General features: G+C 47.3%; 1 protein-coding gene across 1 annotated transcript in view; it reads left to right on the top strand.

Moving 5' to 3' along the window:
• The window catches only part of Dnah7 (dynein axonemal heavy chain 7), a 195,366-nt gene that overhangs the window by 31,521 nt on the left and 144,482 nt on the right, over positions 1-19,363 (top strand). Inside the window, exons 12-19 of the mRNA XM_041668272.1 lie at positions 78-257; positions 5,912-6,184; positions 7,214-7,341; positions 9,437-9,515; positions 11,382-11,606; positions 14,680-14,826; positions 16,597-17,282; positions 18,879-19,065. Of these exons, the coding sequence (XP_041524206.1) occupies positions 78-257; positions 5,912-6,184; positions 7,214-7,341; positions 9,437-9,515; positions 11,382-11,606; positions 14,680-14,826; positions 16,597-17,282; positions 18,879-19,065 (1,905 nt within the window). The remainder of the gene's footprint in view (positions 1-77; positions 258-5,911; positions 6,185-7,213; positions 7,342-9,436; positions 9,516-11,381; positions 11,607-14,679; positions 14,827-16,596; positions 17,283-18,878; positions 19,066-19,363) is intronic.

Genomic DNA, 19,363 nt, shown 5'->3' with positions numbered 1-19,363 from the left:
TTGGGGCTGGAATACCTTTTCATTCCTGGCAATTGATCTCTATGTGTACCTATAGCCCTTTTATTTATTTTTCATAGGAATCTGTTCGAGCTTTTGAACATCCAGGTTTCATCATGAGGCTGATTCTGGATAATAACGCCATTAAGTTTGAACCTGAGTTTAGTGACTTCATCGATATTCTTGTCAATGTTTACGAAGTCATGATCAAGGCCGTCAGCTTTGTGCCAAGGGTTGAGACAAAGCTGTATTCCAAGTGGGTGAGTAACGAGGGCATCCTGATCGCCCGAGTTTGCGTGGGTGAGTAACGAGGGCATCCTGATCGCCCGAGTTTGCGTGGGTGAGTAACGAGGGCATCCTGATCGCCCGAGTTTGCGTGGGTGAGTAACGAGGGCATCCTGATCGCCCGAGTTTGCGTGCGTGAGTAACGAGGGCATCCTGATCGCCCGAGTTTGCGTGCGTGAGTAACGAGGGCATCCTGATCGCCCGAGTTTGCGTGGGTGAGTAACGAGGGCATCCTGATCGCCCGAGTTTGCGTGGGTGAGTAACGAGGGCATCCTGATCGCCCGAGTTTGCGTGGGTGAGTAACGAGGGCATCCTGATCGCCCGAGTTTGCGTGGGTGAGTAACGAGGGCATCCTGATCGCCCGAGTTTGCGTGCGTGAGTAACGAGGGCATCCTGATCGCCCGAGTTTGCGTGGGTGAGTAACGAGGGCATCCTGATCGCCCGAGTTTGCGTGCGTGAGTAACGAGGGCATCCTGATCGCCCGAGTTTGCGTGGGTGAGTAACGAGGGCATCCTGATCGCCCGAGTTTGCGTGGGTGAGTAACGAGGGCATCCTGATCGCCCGAGTTTGCGTGGGTGAGTAACGAGGGCATCCTGATCGCCCGAGTTTGCGTGGGTGAGTAACGAGGGCATCCTGATCGCCCGAGTTTGCGTGGGTGAGTAACGAGGGCATCCTGATCGCCCGAGTTTGCGTGCGTGAGTAACGAGGGCATCCTGATCGCCCGAGTTTGCGTGGGTGAGTAACGAGGGCATCCTGATCGCCCGAGTTTGCGTGCGTGAGTAACGAGGGCATCCTGATCGCCCGAGTTTGCGTGGGTGAGTAACGAGGGCATCCTGATCGCCCGAGTTTGCGTGGGTGAGTAACGAGGGCATCCTGATCGCCCGAGTTTGCGTGGGTGAGTAACGAGGGCATCCTGATCGCCCGAGTTTGCGTGGGTGAGTAACGAGGGCATCCTGATCGCCCGAGTTTGCGTGGGTGAGTAACGAGGGCATCCTGATCGCCCGAGTTTGCGTGGGTGAGTAACGAGGGCATCCTGATCGCCCGAGTTTGCGTGGGTGAGTAACGAGGGCATCCTGATCGCCCGAGTTTGCGTGGGTGAGTAACGAGGGCATCCTGATCGCCCGAGTTTGCGTGCGTGAGTAACGAGGGCATCCTGATCGCCCGAGTTTGCGTGCGTGAGTAACGAGGGCATCCTGATCGCCCGAGTTTGCGTGCGTGAGTAACGAGGGCATCCTGATCGCCCGAGTTTGCGTGCGTGAGTAACGAGGGCATCCTGATCGCCCGAGTTTGCGTGGGTGAGTAACGAGGGCATCCTGATCGCCCGAGTTTGCGTGGGTGAGTAACGAGGGCATCCTGATCGCCCGAGTTTGCGTGCGTGAGTAACGAGGGCATCCTGATCGCCCGAGTTTGCGTGGGTGAGTAACGAGGGCATCCTGATCGCCCGAGTTTGCGTGGGTGAGTTACGAGGGCATCCTGATCACCTGAGTTTGTGTGGGTGAGTAACGAGGGCATCCTGATCGCCCAAGTTTGCGTGGGTAAGTAACGAGGGCATCCTGATCACCTGAGTTTGTGTGATACCTTGCACCGGAGGCCTACTAAGAGCTGACAGAACCCTCTGCTTCACAGAACGGGAAAGCTAAGACTATCGGCTTACAGTCTAGCTGGGGGCTGGAGAGACGTCCCACAGTTTGAGCACAGGTTTCTTGAGGCCCAGTGTTAGATTCCCAGCACCTATATGGTTGCTTACAACTATCTCTAACTCCAATTCCAGGGGATCCCACGCCCCCTTCTTTGTCCTCTGGCACTGCATGCACACGGGGCATAGGCAGAATCCCGGCAAAGCCCTCACACATATAACATTAAAAAATTCAAAACTCATTTCCCACTAGCTTCCTTTTATGAAATATGCACACTTTCCTAGCCCAGTCCTCCACTGGCCGTAGCATAAAACTTCCTCAGAGGCAGGAAGTCAAGCCGTGATGGGGTTTGAATAGCTGGGGAGTCAAGACATTTGCTAAAGCACCCTTTCGATGACGTTGACACAACCCCAACTCTGTGAGACTGTCTTACGATTGAGGACCCTGCTCCTGGATAGTGTTTTCTGCCAGTCGCAAGCTCCCGCCCCTGTCCTCACAGATCCCGCCTCCACGTTTCATTGTTGGTCACCGCAGTTTAGCCCATGACACAGGCGTGCCCAGCGAGTTAGTCACACATGAGGTTTTCAGGTCCTGGAGCTCCAATCAGTAGCTGTCTGCTTCCGTTTCTATGTGTGAAATAGCTTACCCATATCTCACGGATGCAAAGAGTACAGACAGGATTCTGGTGTTAAGGCGTAAGTGGCTTCAGAGTTAGCCAGTGTAGTTACAGGCCTTCTCAGGGAAGGGAGCATCACCACCCAGCAATTCTCCCCTTCACTTCAGGACTCGATTCCCATCTTGGCTTCTAGCCCGAGATTTGAAGTGATTTGATTTATGAGAGTGTGTGTGTGTTACTAGTTTTCTGTATATTCCTAAATGATTTCTTTTTCTGTCCTGTATGTGATTACCTAAGTAGAGATATACGTAACTCATGATTTGGCTTTGTGCTAGCTAATTTAACGACAACTTGACGTAAGGTAGAGTCCTCCGAGAGGAGGGAGCCTCAGTGGAGAAAACGCCTACCTAAGGTCAGTCTAGAGGGCGTTTTCTTAATTAGTGATTAACGGTGGCAACCCAGGACTGGTAGTCCTGGGTTCCTTCATAAGAAAGCAGACTGAGCAAGCCACAAGCCGGTAAGCAGCACCCCTCCTTGGCCTCTGCACCAGCTCCTGTCTCTAGGTTCCTGTCCTGCTTGGGTTCATCCCCAAGTTGCTTTTGGTCGTGGTGTTTCATCACAGATATAGAAATTCTAACTAGGACCAGTTTAGATTTCTTAGCATTTTGATTACGAAAGTGTGCACTGGCGGCTGTCTTGTAACGAAAGACAGAAAGGGAACGGATCTGAGTGGATAAGGAGGTGGGGAGGGACTGGGAAGAGCAGAGTGTTTGAATTACATTGTGTGAGAGAAGAATCTATGTTTAATAAAAGGGGGAAAGGAATTTTAGAAAGAAAGTATGCATTGGGAGGACAGTGCTCCCTCCATGGAGTGGAGTTCCTATTAATTATTTTGTTTTCTAGATTTATTAATTCTTCGTACAAATAGATTTGGGTATTTTTATGGTCCTTTCTACTTATTAAGAATTTTTTTTTGTCTTTACACATATTAATTCTTTTTTGTCCTGATTTAAGTATTTCACTGCCTATGTTCTTGACCCGTGTGATTCTGCTGCTGGTGAAATTCCGCCCACGGTGGCTAATTCCTTTGGGTCTTTCCCTTAGTTACCATGAGGTAGAGATAAGAACTTGTGAAGTTTTTGTGGCTGTTGTTTAAGCTGGCTTCTTAGAAATTCTGCAGTCGTCTGAAAGCTCTGGAAGGCTCAGCTTTGACTGAATTATTTTTGACCTAATGATAGTTTGAACTCCCTGGCTGTGCGCTCGTCCAAGTCGGAGAAGAGAATTCTGGCCATGGACTGTTAAGACACCTCTTTCCCTCTCACAGACAAAGGACCGACATCTTCCTCGCTCTTCCACCCCAGTCAAGGATTCGATCTCCTTTTAGTGTTGTCGTGGTCCTGAGAGTCCTCATTCTTTAATGGCCTGTGGCGTGTGAACACTGGGCCCTGCTTTGCTCTGCACAGAGCCTTTGTCTTCTGGTGTCAAACCTCGCCCCCCCCACCCAACAACTCCCTCCTTGCTGGGGAGTCAGAGCCTAGCTCAACCACAAAGATGACCGAAGCCTGCAGGCAGCCACACACCTGTGCCTTTTCTGAATCGAGTTTCCCCCATCTTGGCCCCATAGACTCTTTTATTCAACATAGTTAATCAGATAAGAATGACCAAGCTCTAAATACTGATTATAATGACCCAAATGAATTCTGTTGCTATGACTTTATGATTGTAAACCACGACCCCTCCCTTCCTGGGGTCTCAGGTGAAGAGGATACATGGCGAGTTTCAATTAGAATGAAAGTATATAATTTAGGCTTTTCAAAAAGAGAGTGATATTTGCTCTGACATCAGATTGTGAGAGATAAGGACTTCCATGGGGGCACGGTATGTGGAGCAATGGCTTTGTCAACCTTACTTGGTCACATTTTAAAGATAAAAATTCTGGGGTTCACCATGATCACTACCCTTAGATGTCTCTAGGCGATTTGGGGACCAGTCTGATCTGAAAATAAGCTGTAAGAGTACCTGGAATAAAATAACCACACAGAGTCTCAATAACCTTTGGCAGTAAATGCCGAAGCAGATTCATGTTGATCTTCCATATCATATTCGATAGGAATGGAGAATAGATTAAAGCACACTTTTATTTCCCAGGGAAGGCAAGCCTGGTGTGGGCGAATGCACCGCAAGTCAAGCTCATAACTGTCTCATGATCTAATCTGATGTCTTTGAACACCCAAGGTATCACGCAGAATATCATTTTCCTTAACTCTCAATGGGTACTAATTAAATTTAATATTAGAAACTTTCTAAGGTGCTTCTCGAGTCTGAGAATCCAATTATGCCTAGAAAGATAGCTCCATTTCAGACCTTAGATAAGCTGCTAAGGGCGTGCGAGCCAGTCTACAACGAGTAAAAGTGTGTGAGCCATTCTCAATGAGTAGTAATGACCTTTACACAAGAAGCCATAAATCCACACTGCACACAGCAACACCAAGTGTCAGCTGAGTCCAGGAATGAGGGTCCTGTAGAGGCTGCAGCCTTTGGTAGTGTGTCCCTGCGAGCCATCCGGCTTAAGCCAGATGGAGCTCCTGAAGTGCCCGCTAGGGGGCGTCCACTGGAGTTGAAATCAGGGCCGTCAATTTCAACATCAGAGAACACCCACCACAGACTGTGATTTCTGTTCATACCAGTTTAAAATCCCTCCCTCCAGAAGTCAGAGCACGATGTTTCCAAGAGTGACCGTGCACATAGGAACCGCCTTAATGCTCGTATCTCATTTGCAAGGGGAGGGGGTCAAGCCATTGAGATTGACATGCTCATTTAAAATTGTTGTCTCTCACACCCTTGCCCGGTGTTACCCTAGCTGTGGCAGCAGACTCGGAGCTGGGTGACCAAAGATCAGCATCAGCGGTCACTAGCAAGTGGCCATCCTCCTCTCCGCCACGTGGGCAGGTTCTGCCGCTGTGGAGCGCGAAGATGGGACCCACGATGGGACCCACGGAGCATTTGACTTTTAAAGTGCAGCCCAAGGCCAGCCTTAGAGCTCGCGCAGCTACTTGTGGGCTCTGCTGTTAGGTGTCCTAGGGCTTATTCTGCACCTACTCTCAAATGGTCACCCTCTCAACCATGCTGAAAAGAAAACACAAACAGCCTTTAAGGAAAATGAAAAGTACAGAGAATCAGTCTCTCTCTCTCTCTCTCTCTCTCTCTCTCTCTCTCTCTCTCGGCTAGACTGAATGCATCTCTATAGATTAGAGACTAGTAAATCACAGATATTTACAAATGAAGACAATACAATAAGACGGACATTTTCACAGAGATAACAGGGCTAGTTTAACTACAGACACCTGAAGTGACACTGTCCTCCTCCTCCGGTTAGGAGAGTAAATCCAAGCCGACAACCCTGAAGCCCATAATTCTGAGCGAGATTGTCGACGCTCACAAAGAGAAGATTAAGGAGGTGGTGCTGAGAGAGAGTGTGGCCCCCACCGAGCACCTCAAATTCTACGACAAGTACCAGTTCTTGGTCACCAAGAAAGCTGAGCAAGACGTGGACCAGTTCCTGTCCCAGAATCAGAGTTACGAGAAACTGATCGAGGAGATCCGCAAGTACCAAAAGCTGATCGAAGAGATTCAGTACACGTCTCGAAAGGTGAACGGCCCTGTCCTGGGCGACTCCCCCCCGAATCAAACGGTCTCTATTAACATCTAACGTTAGAACCCGCAGTGAAAACCGCAGGGCTGGCGACACACACCATGCATGGTGAAAGTCTCAGTGAGGACGGCCGGGACACACGGTTCTTGTGCCGGAATGCCTGAGCCGCCAGCCCCACACATGGCCCTATGTCCTATGCTGCACCTCCTCCCATTTCCCAGAACCTGACTTTTTGCATGTTGACAAGTCATTTGGAAGCTACAGCACTGATACCAAAAGGTGCTTGCTTCCATTACTAAGGATGCTAGGAATTTCAACAATCCTCTCTTAGCCTTTTTTTTTTTAATCAAAAACATTCTCCAAATTCTCTACCATGCCCATGTACTATTTTTCAAAACAGAACAAAGTATTTGAAACCCATCTTGCTGCTGAATGTGATGCTACACACCTTTAATGCCAGCACTCAGCAGGTCGGAGGGCCACAGTTTGTGGTCAGATAGTCTGGACTATAGTGCAAGACACAAAAAACAAACAAAAGGAAACAGAACAAAGTGAAAACGAATGAAGTCAATTTTTATCTGCTTAGCAATAGCCTAGTTTCTTAAGCTGTTAGAATCTATTTTTCTTCTTCGGGGTTCCGAGATAACAAACTTCCAGCATATTTATCTCCTTACGAGATAGCTGTAAAATACAAAGAGCAGGGGATAGGTAGCAGAAACTCCCCCATCCCCACGTGTGAATTTGCTGATGTCTTCTGTTGTTTGTTTTTGAGACCAGGCTGGCCTGGAATTCACTATATAGTCCAGGCTGGCCTCAACACTCCATGTTATAATTCTGCCTCTCACAGGCCTGAACCAGCATGCCTGGCTCAGTGACTCAAAAACAAAAACAAAAATCCCCAAACTCAAAACTTAACCTCATTACATTGCACACACAAATCCGTGTCCAGAGAATGGAAGACCAAAGAGGTTTTTTTTACTTATTCTTCTTCCTGTTGGTGTGCACTAAGTCTTTATCCCCTTGCAGACGGTTCGTTTGGGGATGTTTGAGATGCATTGTGAGGAGCTGATCAGAGCTCTGGTGAAGCGCGCCAACATTATCTGTGGGAAACTGATAGCAAAGATGTTCCGAGACCACCAGGAGGTGAACATGAGGTACGGTGTCACAGCGATCCAAAAAGAGAGGATTATGCTAATCTTACTTCTACACGGAGTGATGTTTTGCGATGTGATTGTCAGTATGGTTTCCTTCACAAATGTGCCTCGCAATTTACTTATGTACCGTAGCCTTTAAAACACACTTTCATCCTTTTGCACAAGTCAGGTGGGCGTTCGCTTCGTATTTTAAATGTATGTAATCCATATATAAGTTAGTTTTCAAAGTAAATTTATTTACAGTGGATATCAAGGTGTTGCCTAATTATCATTACTCTTCAAGGCTTTGACAAGTCGTTACTGTAATCACTTGTTGGCTAACCAGGGTTCGGGGCGTAGGAAAGCTGGCTGGTCTAAACTCAGAGAGTACCAGTGAGTGGAAAGCTGAAGGCCTGCTTTCTAAGTCAAGAAGCACAGTTAGCGTGGCTGATCCACAAGCAGAGGGCCTCGTTTCTCGTGTGACGAGGTGGAGAACAGAAATAACCAGGACTTTCCCTGTGTGGCCTTGGAGGGCAGGATCTCACTAGGTCCCCTGCTGGCCTGCAGACCACACGACACTCCCACACACTCACCTCTCAGTATCCCGGTAGGATTGCAGATGAGTCACACACCTGCCTCAGAATGTTCCTCCCAACTCTGGTATCAGAGGAAGACAAGATCATTAGAAATTGGGTAGAAGCCCGAAGGCAGCTTCATTCACCGAGCCTGTGTGTGCTACACACGGGGCAAGGCTTAGGTTATGAATGAGATATGCGGAGAAAAGTTACGGTGCAGACACGGACACAAAACCCAAACCAGCGCATTGCACTAGAGCGTAGTGAGAGCCCCACTCTGCCTCGAGAGTGGGGGGAGGGCGGGGACACAAAATGCTTTCTCCGCGTGGTGCTGGAGAAGAGGAGACAGCAAGGGAGGTTACAAGGACAAGCGGAGTAACGGTTTCCTTTTAAGGGTGCGTCTGCCAGGACAGCGGTGTGGCCAGAGAATCCCAGGTAGACAGGGAGTCTTCAAGGAACTTGAGGCAGGTAATGGGTAGCAAGGGTAAAGCGGGGTGAGGGCTGGAGACAGAGGCGCCAGTGAAGAGGCTGGGATTTGTGGGGCCTCTCGGGCAAGCGCACTGTATCTTCTGCGTGAGGCACTGTCCCCCTAGAAGTACTGAGGATGGTGGGAATGTTTCCCGACCTAGGATTTGGTACTGGGTGAAGCCTTTGCTTTCCTTTTATTGTTTCTCCTCCCTCTTCTGACCTCCTGGCCTCTCTCCTTCCTCTACCTTGTGTTTAATTAGGTTAGACTCACTGGGTATGCAGAGGGCACAACAGAGGGGTGCAGGAGCCCTGGGCCGGTGTCCCTCAGCCTCACCACAAAGGTCTCCACAGCATGCTCACATCTGTCTGCCTACCAGTTCCTCTCCATGGCCTCTTCTCTGTAGCCCTTCCGCACACACCTGTCCTCCTCTGCTGATTCTGCCACCCAGGGCTGCAAACATTCAACCCGCTCATCCATCTTCCAGCCGCCTTTCCGCTCAGCATGGTCCACGCTCTTCCTTCCTTCCCCAGCCTCTTTTTGTGAAGGTTTCTTTTTTTTTTTCTCCCTTGAGTCCCTTCCTTTGAAGCTTTTTCTTTCTTTCTTCCCAACACCAAGTTCGTCCAATATTTTTGTCGTCCACTGGGAAATACTGGTGTGTGCTGGGCTGGTTGTTTCCCGGCAACAGGCCTGTTTGTGTTTGTTTTGTTTTTGTTTGTGGTTTTAGCTATTCCCCCGTAAGTAGAGCTAATTACTCCCTCCCCTTTTACCACCTCAGTGGGTTGAGCAGGGGAACAGCTCCTTGAAGGAACCGTCTCTGCCATCAGACTGTGAGCTGTGTGGGGGTCATTATAAAATCTCACCCACTTTTACATCTCGGTCATTTACTACTGTTGCGTGGACTCTTGACAAGTGATTGTCAAATTTATATCGAGCAAATAAGCAAGTGAGCACCAATTTGTATCAAGTCCTTAGATGTCATACGGATAAATCACAATCTACTTTTCATGCAGCGGGGCATTAAATACTGTGTGCTGAAGTTTGTTTGTAAGATGGGCTTTGTCTGCTGTTTCAGATTGTGCGATGAGTTTGAGAAGATTGCCGAGAAAGCGCTGAGCACGCCTCCCAACACAGCAGAGCTGATGGAGATGAAGGTACCACCCATGCGTCGGGGTCACGTCGGGGTCGCTGGCCGCGTCAGAACCGGCACCAGGGCACAGAGAAGCAGGTCACCGCGAAGGCTCAGACAGAGGCTTTCCAGTCATCAGGATGTGTTAAATGTTTCAGCACAAGCCTGCAGTCTGGCCTCTCCGGGTGTTCCTCTTGGCCTCCGTGTGGTCACGCCATTGGGTCACCTGTTAGAGGACGCTCAGTTTGCTCAGTTTGCTCTCACTGACCAAAGCCGGTCGGTCCGTCGGAGCGAGGGGCCGCCAGGGGGCGTGGCTGCCGAAAGTCTCAGCTCAACCACGCAGCCGCCGGCCAGGACGTTCTCGAAAACGGTGTTTGTAATTAGCACCGTGCAGGCAGTCATTGCCCAGGACTGGTCGGGGTAACCTGAGGTGCCCGTGGGCATCCACTCGTTTTAATCAACAGCTAACAGACTTGAAGGGGACACTTTTGTGCTGTGCTCCTTGTCCTCAGTCATCAAGGAATTCTTCGGTTGGTAATGGGTACAGACAATCTCTGTCTCATGCTTTCCAATCGTTAACACAATTAGCAAACAAGATTCACTGCTTTGTATTTAACTATTTCTGCCCTTTAAACAGTTTATTCCAATAAGAGCAAACCAGTTCATAAATTTAGTCAACACAAAAATTAGTCATTTACTGCAAATAAGGAGAAATATAAAACTAGTTATTGGGCTCTGTAGAACACTGATTGGCTAAATTTAAAAATACATATTGTGACTAGACATTAATTACATGTGAAAACTTTAGTTTCTAAGTCAGTCTATTGTTGCGTGTGGGGATGTTGCTGGTTTTGGGTTTTTATTTTACAGCCATATGTTCTAGACTCATTCTGAGATCCCTTCTACCCAGTCAGCATTTTCTCCCATGCAAGCAAGGTAGTTTTGTGGCAAACTTCGACTCGATACAATCTTTTCTCCTTCAGTTGTTTTGGGCAATTGACTTGAGCCCAGATGGTCCCGTGGGATCTGACTTCAGTTTAAAACCATTTTTCCTGGGACTGGGGAGATGGCTCAGCTGTTAAGAATGGTGGGGGCCTGGGGTTTGCTACCAGCACTCACTTTTGGGGGGGCTTGCGGTCATGGGTAACTCCAACTCCAAATTATCAGATGTTCTTTTCTGGCCTCTCTGGGCACCCATACTCATGTGACTTTGATGTCCCCCGATGTCCATGCAGATACATGATTATAAATAAGAGTAGCAAGCCCCCTAGAGTGGTGCCCGCCCTGCCACAGCCTTGGCAGCCATTCAGACCCACACACACGCGCCCTCTTGCCATGGGGGCCACATGCTCCCTCTGCTTGGCCCTCCTCATCTGCCACACCCCATTGCCTCTTCCACGTGTGTTTGTGGAGAGTCGTTGTCCACATCTGGCTGCTGCAGAACTCCGTGACATGCTGCAAGCAGCAGCGGGCCTCTCTCTGGAACACTGGCCGTGCCGAGAGTTTGCCTCTTCCCTTGTTCGACTAGCCACCACCTCTCTCATCAGCTAGCAAACTCCACGAGGGGAAGAGCCAGGCCGACTGCATGGGCCTTCGTTGCCAGCACCTGGCCAATGTGTCGGGCATATTCCTAGTACCCCAAAGCACGGTACTAAAAGAATAAATGAAATAACTCACCTGGTGGCCGCTTTTATTTTCCAGGGATACACAGCATCCTCCTGGGTCTTCCGTTGTTGTTGTTTTTTTTTTCAAATGTGTTGTTAAATATTTTCTCACATTTTTTCCTTCCCTTGTCTTAGTGAAGGGGGGTTTGGGATGGTCAAGACGTAAACTGTGCTGAGGTCCCCAGTTCGGGGCCACGGTTCTGATGTGCCTGTGTGTTTTCCTGCAGGCTCACATTCAGAAGGTGGAGTCCACCGACATGGTGGAGCTGGCCCAGAGACTGGTGGATTCTAAAAACTGCCTGGCCTTCCTCATTGAGTGCGTCAACTTCTCCCCTGCGGACATCCGGCTGAACAACAGCGTTTTCCAGTGGTACGCTAGGATGGGAGAGATTTTTGACGAGCACAGGAAGATCATCAAAGACAAGACGGAACAGTACCAAGAAGGCCTTAAGGTTGGCATCGCAGACTTGTTAGGTTGCTCTCGTTCTCGGGGCAGGTTTGGGTTTTCACTCTGGACACAGCAGCACAGACGCCTTTGTTACGCAGGCGCACACTGTAACTTTCCCCGTAGACGCAGTAGAAGAGTGTTGGCGTATGGGATCTTTTCTAATGAACGACTCATGGGTGAGTCAACGGGGCACTGATTGATGTGGGATCAGGCCTTGATTTTTAGGGGCAGTATGGAGAGAATGTTGGGAAATGTTGCTCCCGAGTGGCCATTAATAAAACAGTGTTTCTTTCAGGCGGTTTATGGTACTAACTTTAGGGTTTTTCGTTTGCTTGGTTTTGCTTATTTTTGGTTGCTTTCATGCACCGACGTCAAGATCCCCTTCTGACACACTTCCTTATAGTCCCTGGTCACTCTGGCTCTCCTAAACACAGCCCTGCCAGGACATTTTTCCCGGGAGAAGGCTTGTGGTTTTCTCTACCTATTGTCTAGCCCCCTTTCCTGCCTTTTGGGACACTCCTGATCCTGTAACTCCAAGAACCTTCTAGTTCTCGGCTCTGTGTGTCTCTCATGTCCTGTGTTATCTCTCCACCCTGTAGCACACAGCCCTGATTCACACCTGTCCCAGGTGATTTTCTGGGACATCTTCTAGAACTCAGGTAGATTCTCCATCGCTCTTTAACACCTGGCCACCAGATTAATGACCCCAGTCACTTTTATTCCTTCCGGGGCTGTCTGCCACTAGATGGTCAGCTCCAAGTGAGAATTTCATTTTTATTTTTTTCTCTGTCTATATCTCTCTGGCTAGCACAGGGTCTAGCACAGGGTCCAGCACAGTGTGTCAGCCCATCTTGTGCTTCTGTAAGAGAAGACTTGAGACGGGGTAATTTATAAAGCACAGGCGTTTATGGCTTACATTTCTGGTGGCTAGCAAGTCCAAATTCAAGAGAGTAGCATCTACTGAAGTCCTCATTCTGTATCATCCCTTGGCTGTAAGGAGAGGCGAGAGATTATGGGGCACATCTGTAAGAAAGAGAAAAACAGAGAGGAAAGGAGGGAGAGGAAGTGGCCAGACCCATCCCTGTCCTAGGAGCCACCCTTGTCTTTTTTTTTTATTATTATTATTTTTTATTTTTTATTTTTCGAGACAAGGTTTCTCTGTGGTTTTTGGAGCCTGTCCTGGAACTAGCTCTTGTAGACCAGGCTGGTCTCGAACTCACAGAGATCCGCCTGCCTCTGCCTCCCGAGTGCTGGGATTAAAGGCGTGCGCCACCACCGCCCGGCCAACCCTTGTCTTAAGTCACGTCCATGACAGCAGAAAGTACTGCATACGTGAGCCAGCAGCCTTCGGCCCTGCGCACTCTTAGGGCTCCATTCCTTGCCGTGTTTCTTTCCAATGCATGAGCGCAGGACCCATTCAAACCACAGCTTTCAGAGGGCTGTGAGCATTCCGTGCATTTTTATGAATGAACTACCTAAAACTTTCAGTTTCGTTTTATGGAAGAAGCCAAAACTCTTCAGGTTGACCTAGGTCAGCCAGTTCAGCTGTTCTTTGAGGACAAGCCACCTGGTTTTCTGCCACACCGAAAAAGATTCAGTTCACAGCTTATGTCACTTGGAGTCCCCTTCATTGCCTTAAAATTGTGCGTTGTTAAACTGTTGCTACTATTTCTCTCTTATGATCAGGCTGTTCCCAACATTATGAATGTGGAAAACATGAAAATGAATATTAGATAGTTAAATCGACTCTTAGAAAATTCCGAGGTGGCCCAGAATTATTCATACTTAATTTTTGAAGTGTCCTATTTCAAAACTCTACACATATTGGACTGGAGAGATGGCTCAGTGGTTAAGAGCACTGGCTGCTCTTCCAGAGGACCTGGGTTCAATTCCCAGCAAACACATGGTGTCTCAAACCATCTATAGAGGGATCTGATGCTCTCGTCTTCAGGCATAAAGTGATACATACAGATAGAACACATATAAATAAAATAAATAAATCCTTTTTTAAAAAAAAGAAATAATAAAGAACCACCATTTAAGGGGACATCTACACCTATTATTGCTGTAGTCTTCTTATTTCCCTTTGCCCATTAAGTCAGAACAAAGAATTTACTGGGAAACAAGAGAAAAGAGGACAGAAACCAATCTAAACTCTATGAAATAGAAAAAAAAAGATGCTAGTTTTGAATAACCTAGATTTGACTTTTAGATATTTCATTAATAGATATTTTTAGAATCATTTAATCCGGGACAGGTTGCCAATGACAGTTTTATATTAAGTGCTTTTCGTGAACCACACGCAGCTGTTTATGTTAGGATATTAAAATATTAATGTTTCGCACCTGGCTTTATTAGCTTCACACATTTCTTATCATAGGCGCTCATGGGAAACAACAATAACCTTGGGATACCTTGGTTCCGCATTGCTAATTGAAGAGCCGTCTTGGAAACAGCGTAATTAAAGAAGTTCGGTTTTCCACAGATGCTATGAAAATGACCTAGCATTTGCAGAGCCCTTACGGAAGCATCTTTCGTCTGGTCCCATCCTGTTTCTTATAAGTTTTTCAAATGCTCCGTCATTTGTTTGCGCCATTTTTTCAGCATACTAAAGAATATACTTTTAACACATTTTTTTTTAAATGAACCAGACTTCCTTACATTGTTTAGGGCCAACTTATAAACTAGGGAACAAGAGGAAATTTTAGCGAGTTTTCTTTAAATTAATCTTTTTTTTTTTTTTTTTTTGGTTTTTCGAGACAGGGTTTCTCTGTGGTTTTGGAGCCTGTCCTGGAACTAGCTCTTGTAGACCAGGCTGGTCTCGAACTCACAGAGATCCGCCTGTCTCTGCCTCCTGAGTGCTGGGATTACAGGCGTGCGCCACCACCGCCCGGCTAAATTAATCTTTTTATGTGCACTTTAGATCCCAGTCGTCTTTTAGGTTATCTTTCTTTGTATCTTGTCACGAGAAATACAACAACAATTTTTGATGAGCTTTTCAAATACTTAAAATTTCCCTTGATGCGCCGGGGCCTTCGTTTTGGTAGAGTAAAAAGCGTGCCCATTGTTTTGATTAGCTGCGGTGTGAGCGGTTTGTGGAGGAGCTGGAGAGCTACGCTAAACAAGCAGAAGAATTCCATACCTTCGGGGACCTGCAGGATGTGCAGCGGTACCTGAAAAAGGCGCAGGTGCTGAATGGCAAGCTGGATGCAGCAGCCGACAAGGTACAGTTAAGGTCTCCGGAGGATGGAAAAGGCCAATGGGAGAGCAGCGAGTTTGTATTGAGTATTCGCTCTTAAGCAGATCGAGCCAGGCATGGTGGTACACGCCCACTCTCAAGGACTTGAGAACCCGAGGTAGCGGGATTGCAAGTCTGAAGCCAGCCTAGGTTACAAAGTGCGACACTCTTTAAAAAAAAAAAAAAAAAGATAAAACAGTTGAATTACACGAAGCAAGAGAATAATAGAAGCAATCCAGATTTCTAGCCGCGCTCTGAGGAGACACAGCAGGGCGGTTCTCAGTGTTTCTGTGGTCCTCAGCTTTATTTTAAAGATAGGGTCATCTCTGCCAGTTTGCCGCCCTTAGTCCTCCGCATCACAGCTCCACCGCAATCGGTGAGAGAAGCGCGCGCGCATAATAGCGTTTGATTGCTGCTTAGCGTTTTTGTACTCAGAGGCCCGCTTACAGTGTGCAGCTGTCCTCAAATCGGACTCGCTGTTGTCTCTCGCTGAGCCGCTGCCTCAGGTCCAGCTTTCTTAGATGAACCCGGAAGAGGAAAGCTGTATCCTTTGCCATGCATAGTACAACCTCCATTATGTTTTGTGACGAAAACCAACTGCGCTTTTCTTACATGAGACGGCCTGAATGTCTGCTTAGGTAACGCAGTAGTTTATAATCATCTCATCACACAAAGGCAGAAATAAGCTTTTAAGTTGGTTTATAACTGGGCTCACTGGAATTCTAAGTCACCTGGTTAATGGATGCGTGCAACTGCCCCTTTCCGGTTGTGTAGCTTGTGCAGCCCATGTCTCCGCACGGTCCATGACTAGCTAAGAGAAAATGCTCCCTCCGCCTCTTCCTGTTCATCCTGCGCTGTGGTCTGCATCCTTCTGCACGTGTGCACACATAACGTTACATACGTGTTACATGGTTATGGTTCTGCAATAGTCCTCCTATTGACTTTAAGTTATTATTGAAGGAGTGCTTTGTACTACCACCTCCATATGTCCTTCCTGAGCTGAATCAGGAACTCTGAGGAATCGGACCCTCGGTCTCTTTGCCACAGCATCTAACGCAGTGATGTTCTCATTCAAAGCACTTAAAGTCTTTAGTGAATGATGCCCGATCCTCATTATGTCTTACTGGGTGAAATTCCCTTCTATTTGTAAATTTACTTGACTGGTAGGCGAATGTAATAAACCATTGCCCAGAAACATGATCACACATAAATAAAGAAATGATACACAGTCTTTGCAAATATAAATCATTTAATTTATAACATAAATTAATCCAGAGGGAATGTGCTAAGTGTATAAACCAGATACAGAAAGATATATAGTGTGGCAGAACTGAGAAAGAGTCAAGACTGTAGAAGCAGTGCATCAAATCATGGTTACCAGGGAGTAGGGGTGGAGAGATGTTGATTAAGGAGACGAAACTTCAGTGAAATGAAGAAATTTGTTGGATCGATTTACAACATGGTGTGGTAGTTATATTTAATAGCCATGTATTTATATATTGAAAATTGCTGAGAGAGTAGCTTCTCGGGGTGAGGTAATGCACACACTCATTACCCTGAGTTACTCATCTCAGAATGCGTGCATATGTACTCCATAAATACACACAGGCTCTCAGTTTTAAAGAAAATAAGAACTAGATTCACGCTCAGTCCTTTACACGCACTGAGTTCACTGTTAGGGCGCAGGGGGCGCCGTTACTAACATTTTAAACACAACTCACTCTCAGAATCACTTACTCGACACCCATCTATCCAGATTGAGCAGTTTAATGCCGAGGAGGAGGCGTTTGGCTGGATCCCATCTGTATATCCTCAACGGAAAAAGATCCAAGACGGCCTGAACCCTTATCTCCGTCTCTACGAAACTGCCGTGGAGTTTAGTACCAAGCACAGGGGGTGGACCGAAGGACCCTATCACAAGGTGGACCCAGACCAGGTCGAGGCCGACGTTGGGAATTACTGGAGAGGGCTCTATAAGCTGGAGAAGGCCTTCCACGATTCTCCAAACGCACTGGCCATGACCAAGAAAGTAAGAACAAGAGTGGAAGAATTCAAACAGTACATTCCTCTCATCCAGGTCATCTGCAACCCTGGCCTGCGCCCCAGGCACTGGGAGGCCATGTCCGCCATTGTTGGCTACCCCCTGCAGCCGGCCGATGACTCTACTGTGTTCTCCTTCATAGACATGAATCTGGAACCATTCCTAGACAGGTTTGAAGGCATTAGCGAAGCAGCCAGCAAAGAATACTCTCTTGAAAAGGCCATGGATAAGATGATCACTGAATGGGACGCAATGGAATTTGTCATTCATCCCTACAGAGAGAGTGGGACGTTTATTTTGTCGTCGGTTGACGAAATTCAGATGTTGCTGGATGACCACATTGTCAAAACACAGACTATGCGAGGATCGCCATTCATCAAGCCGTATGAGAAGCAAATGAGGTAAAATAATATGATGTTAGCCAAGTCATGTGCGTTCAACCTAAAGTTCTTCTGGGGACTAATTCTACACTTTGCATTTAATATTTTTAGATTTATTATTTCATTTATAGTTTTGTGTGTGAGAGAGAGAGAAAGAGAGAGGGGGAGGGAGAGAGGTCTAGGTACCTGTAGAAGCCAGAAGAGGGTGTAGGATCCTGTGGAGTTCATTGTAAGGGCTCTCTGTTCATAGTTTTTGAAAGAGGTTTGGATCCTTTTAGACAACATTCAGATACTCATTTTTATTGTCAACACATTGATCTTCCTTTTTTTTTTTATTAAGTAATTTTGTGACCAAGCATAGTTTAGAGAGAGCACAATGTAACATTTCCCAAATTTGGAAACAGATCCCCGGAGACCCCTATGCATGGCAGCTAAACCAGGAGTTCTTAAAAGGAGATAGCTAAATACATTGAATTCTTACTCTTTCCCCCCACCCCCCGTTTTCATACTTTTTTGGAAGATGTATTAAACAGTTTTTATTTTACCTTAAGAAACAGACAACCCCGTCAGATAACTGACACCATCAGTTCTGCGTTTGACCAGTAGGGGAAGCTGACTGGCCGGTTTCCGCCTCCGCTCTCACCTGAGAGATGGTCAGAAGCTCTGTGGTTGGCTCTTCTCCTTCCAGGTGGTAGAGCTAGATCCTTTTTGGAGGAACTGGGTGGGATATCATCATCTAGTGGAAATTTTTTCCTACATCATAAAGGGATTAGAGAAAAGAAAATAACGCCAGAAGGAAGCAGAGGCAGCCCTGTCTCCTCAAGTAAAACAGCTGCCCAGGTCACCGACAAGCGCTTGGGGGGGAGGGGGGGGGTTGAAAAGACGTTTGAAAGTACCTGGTAACCAGGATAACTGTTTCCATGTCTTTGTTTTAATAACTGAAAATTATGGATTCTCTCTGATAAATGGGTAAGGCATTAATATACCAAAGAAGCGATTTTCTTCCAAGTCTCTCACTGACTAATAAGGCATGCTTCCTTGTTTGGTTTCTCTGGCAGCCTTCGCATGAGTGGGCTCTGTCTTTGTCCGCAGGGAGAACTGGCACCTGCCACCTAACCTCGCCCCCAGCATTGTTAAGGAAATGCTTTGCCCGGGGTTATTGCAAAGATGGATACAAATGCAGAGAAGTTTTAAAACTGTGGCTTTAGAAGCGTTAATTTTGGAGTAATTGTGATGTTTACACGTAAAAGAACTTCGGTCATTAAGTTTTCTATATTTAGAGATGAGCTGAGAACCTGTTGTAATTTAAATATTGCCTCTTCCTCATGCATGCCACCTTGTGTTTAGGGGAATGTGGATTTTGTGACCCCAAGTTCTGTCTTAGTTACTGGTTATAAGTCTAACTGTTGATGTAATTATTCTGGAAGCAGGCCTTATTTAAAAAATATCCTGGCGATTTGCCTTTGAACGCAGTCAGAGAAGTAGAAACGAGAGTAACGATGCCAGGCGTGGGGGCGGCAGGCCAGCTCCAGGTTTGCACTGCCATCTGAGCCCCTGCCTGGCTGGCCGCCCTGAAAGTAGCTCGCTGTGTTTGTCCCCACTGTGCTTGTCCCGCAGAGAGTGGGAGGGCAAGCTCCTGCTGCTTCAGGAGATCCTGGATGAGTGGCTGAAGGTGCAGGCCACCTGGCTGTACCTGGAGCCCATCTTCAGCTCTCCCGACATCATGTCGCAGATGCCAGAGGAAGGCCGGCGCTTCACCGCCGTGGACAAGACCTGGAGAGACATAATGAAGACCGTGGTGCAAGTAGGTCAGATTCTCTGAAGCGGGATGGTGGGCCAGAAGCCGGACGACTTTTGTTTGCCCGGTGAGGGCTGGAGAGCTGGTTCAGCGGTTAAGAGCACTGGCTGTTCTTCCAGGACACCCGGGTTCAATCCCAACACCCACAGGGCAGCTCACAGCTCTATAACTAGAGGTCCGAGGGATTCAACATCCTCACACAGAGATAAATGCAGGCACATCACCAATGCACATGAAATAAAAAATAAACTTTAAAAAATAGACATGAATAGTTACCAATTTTAATAAGCCATTACTTGCCCCA

This window comes from Microtus oregoni, unplaced genomic scaffold, assembly GCF_018167655.1.
Source record: "Microtus oregoni isolate MIOR12 unplaced genomic scaffold, Mior012 000018F_ref0000195, whole genome shotgun sequence".
Classification (NCBI taxonomy): Eukaryota; Metazoa; Chordata; class Mammalia; order Rodentia; family Cricetidae; genus Microtus; species Microtus oregoni.
This window is presented reverse-complemented; position numbering and strand designations above follow the sequence as displayed.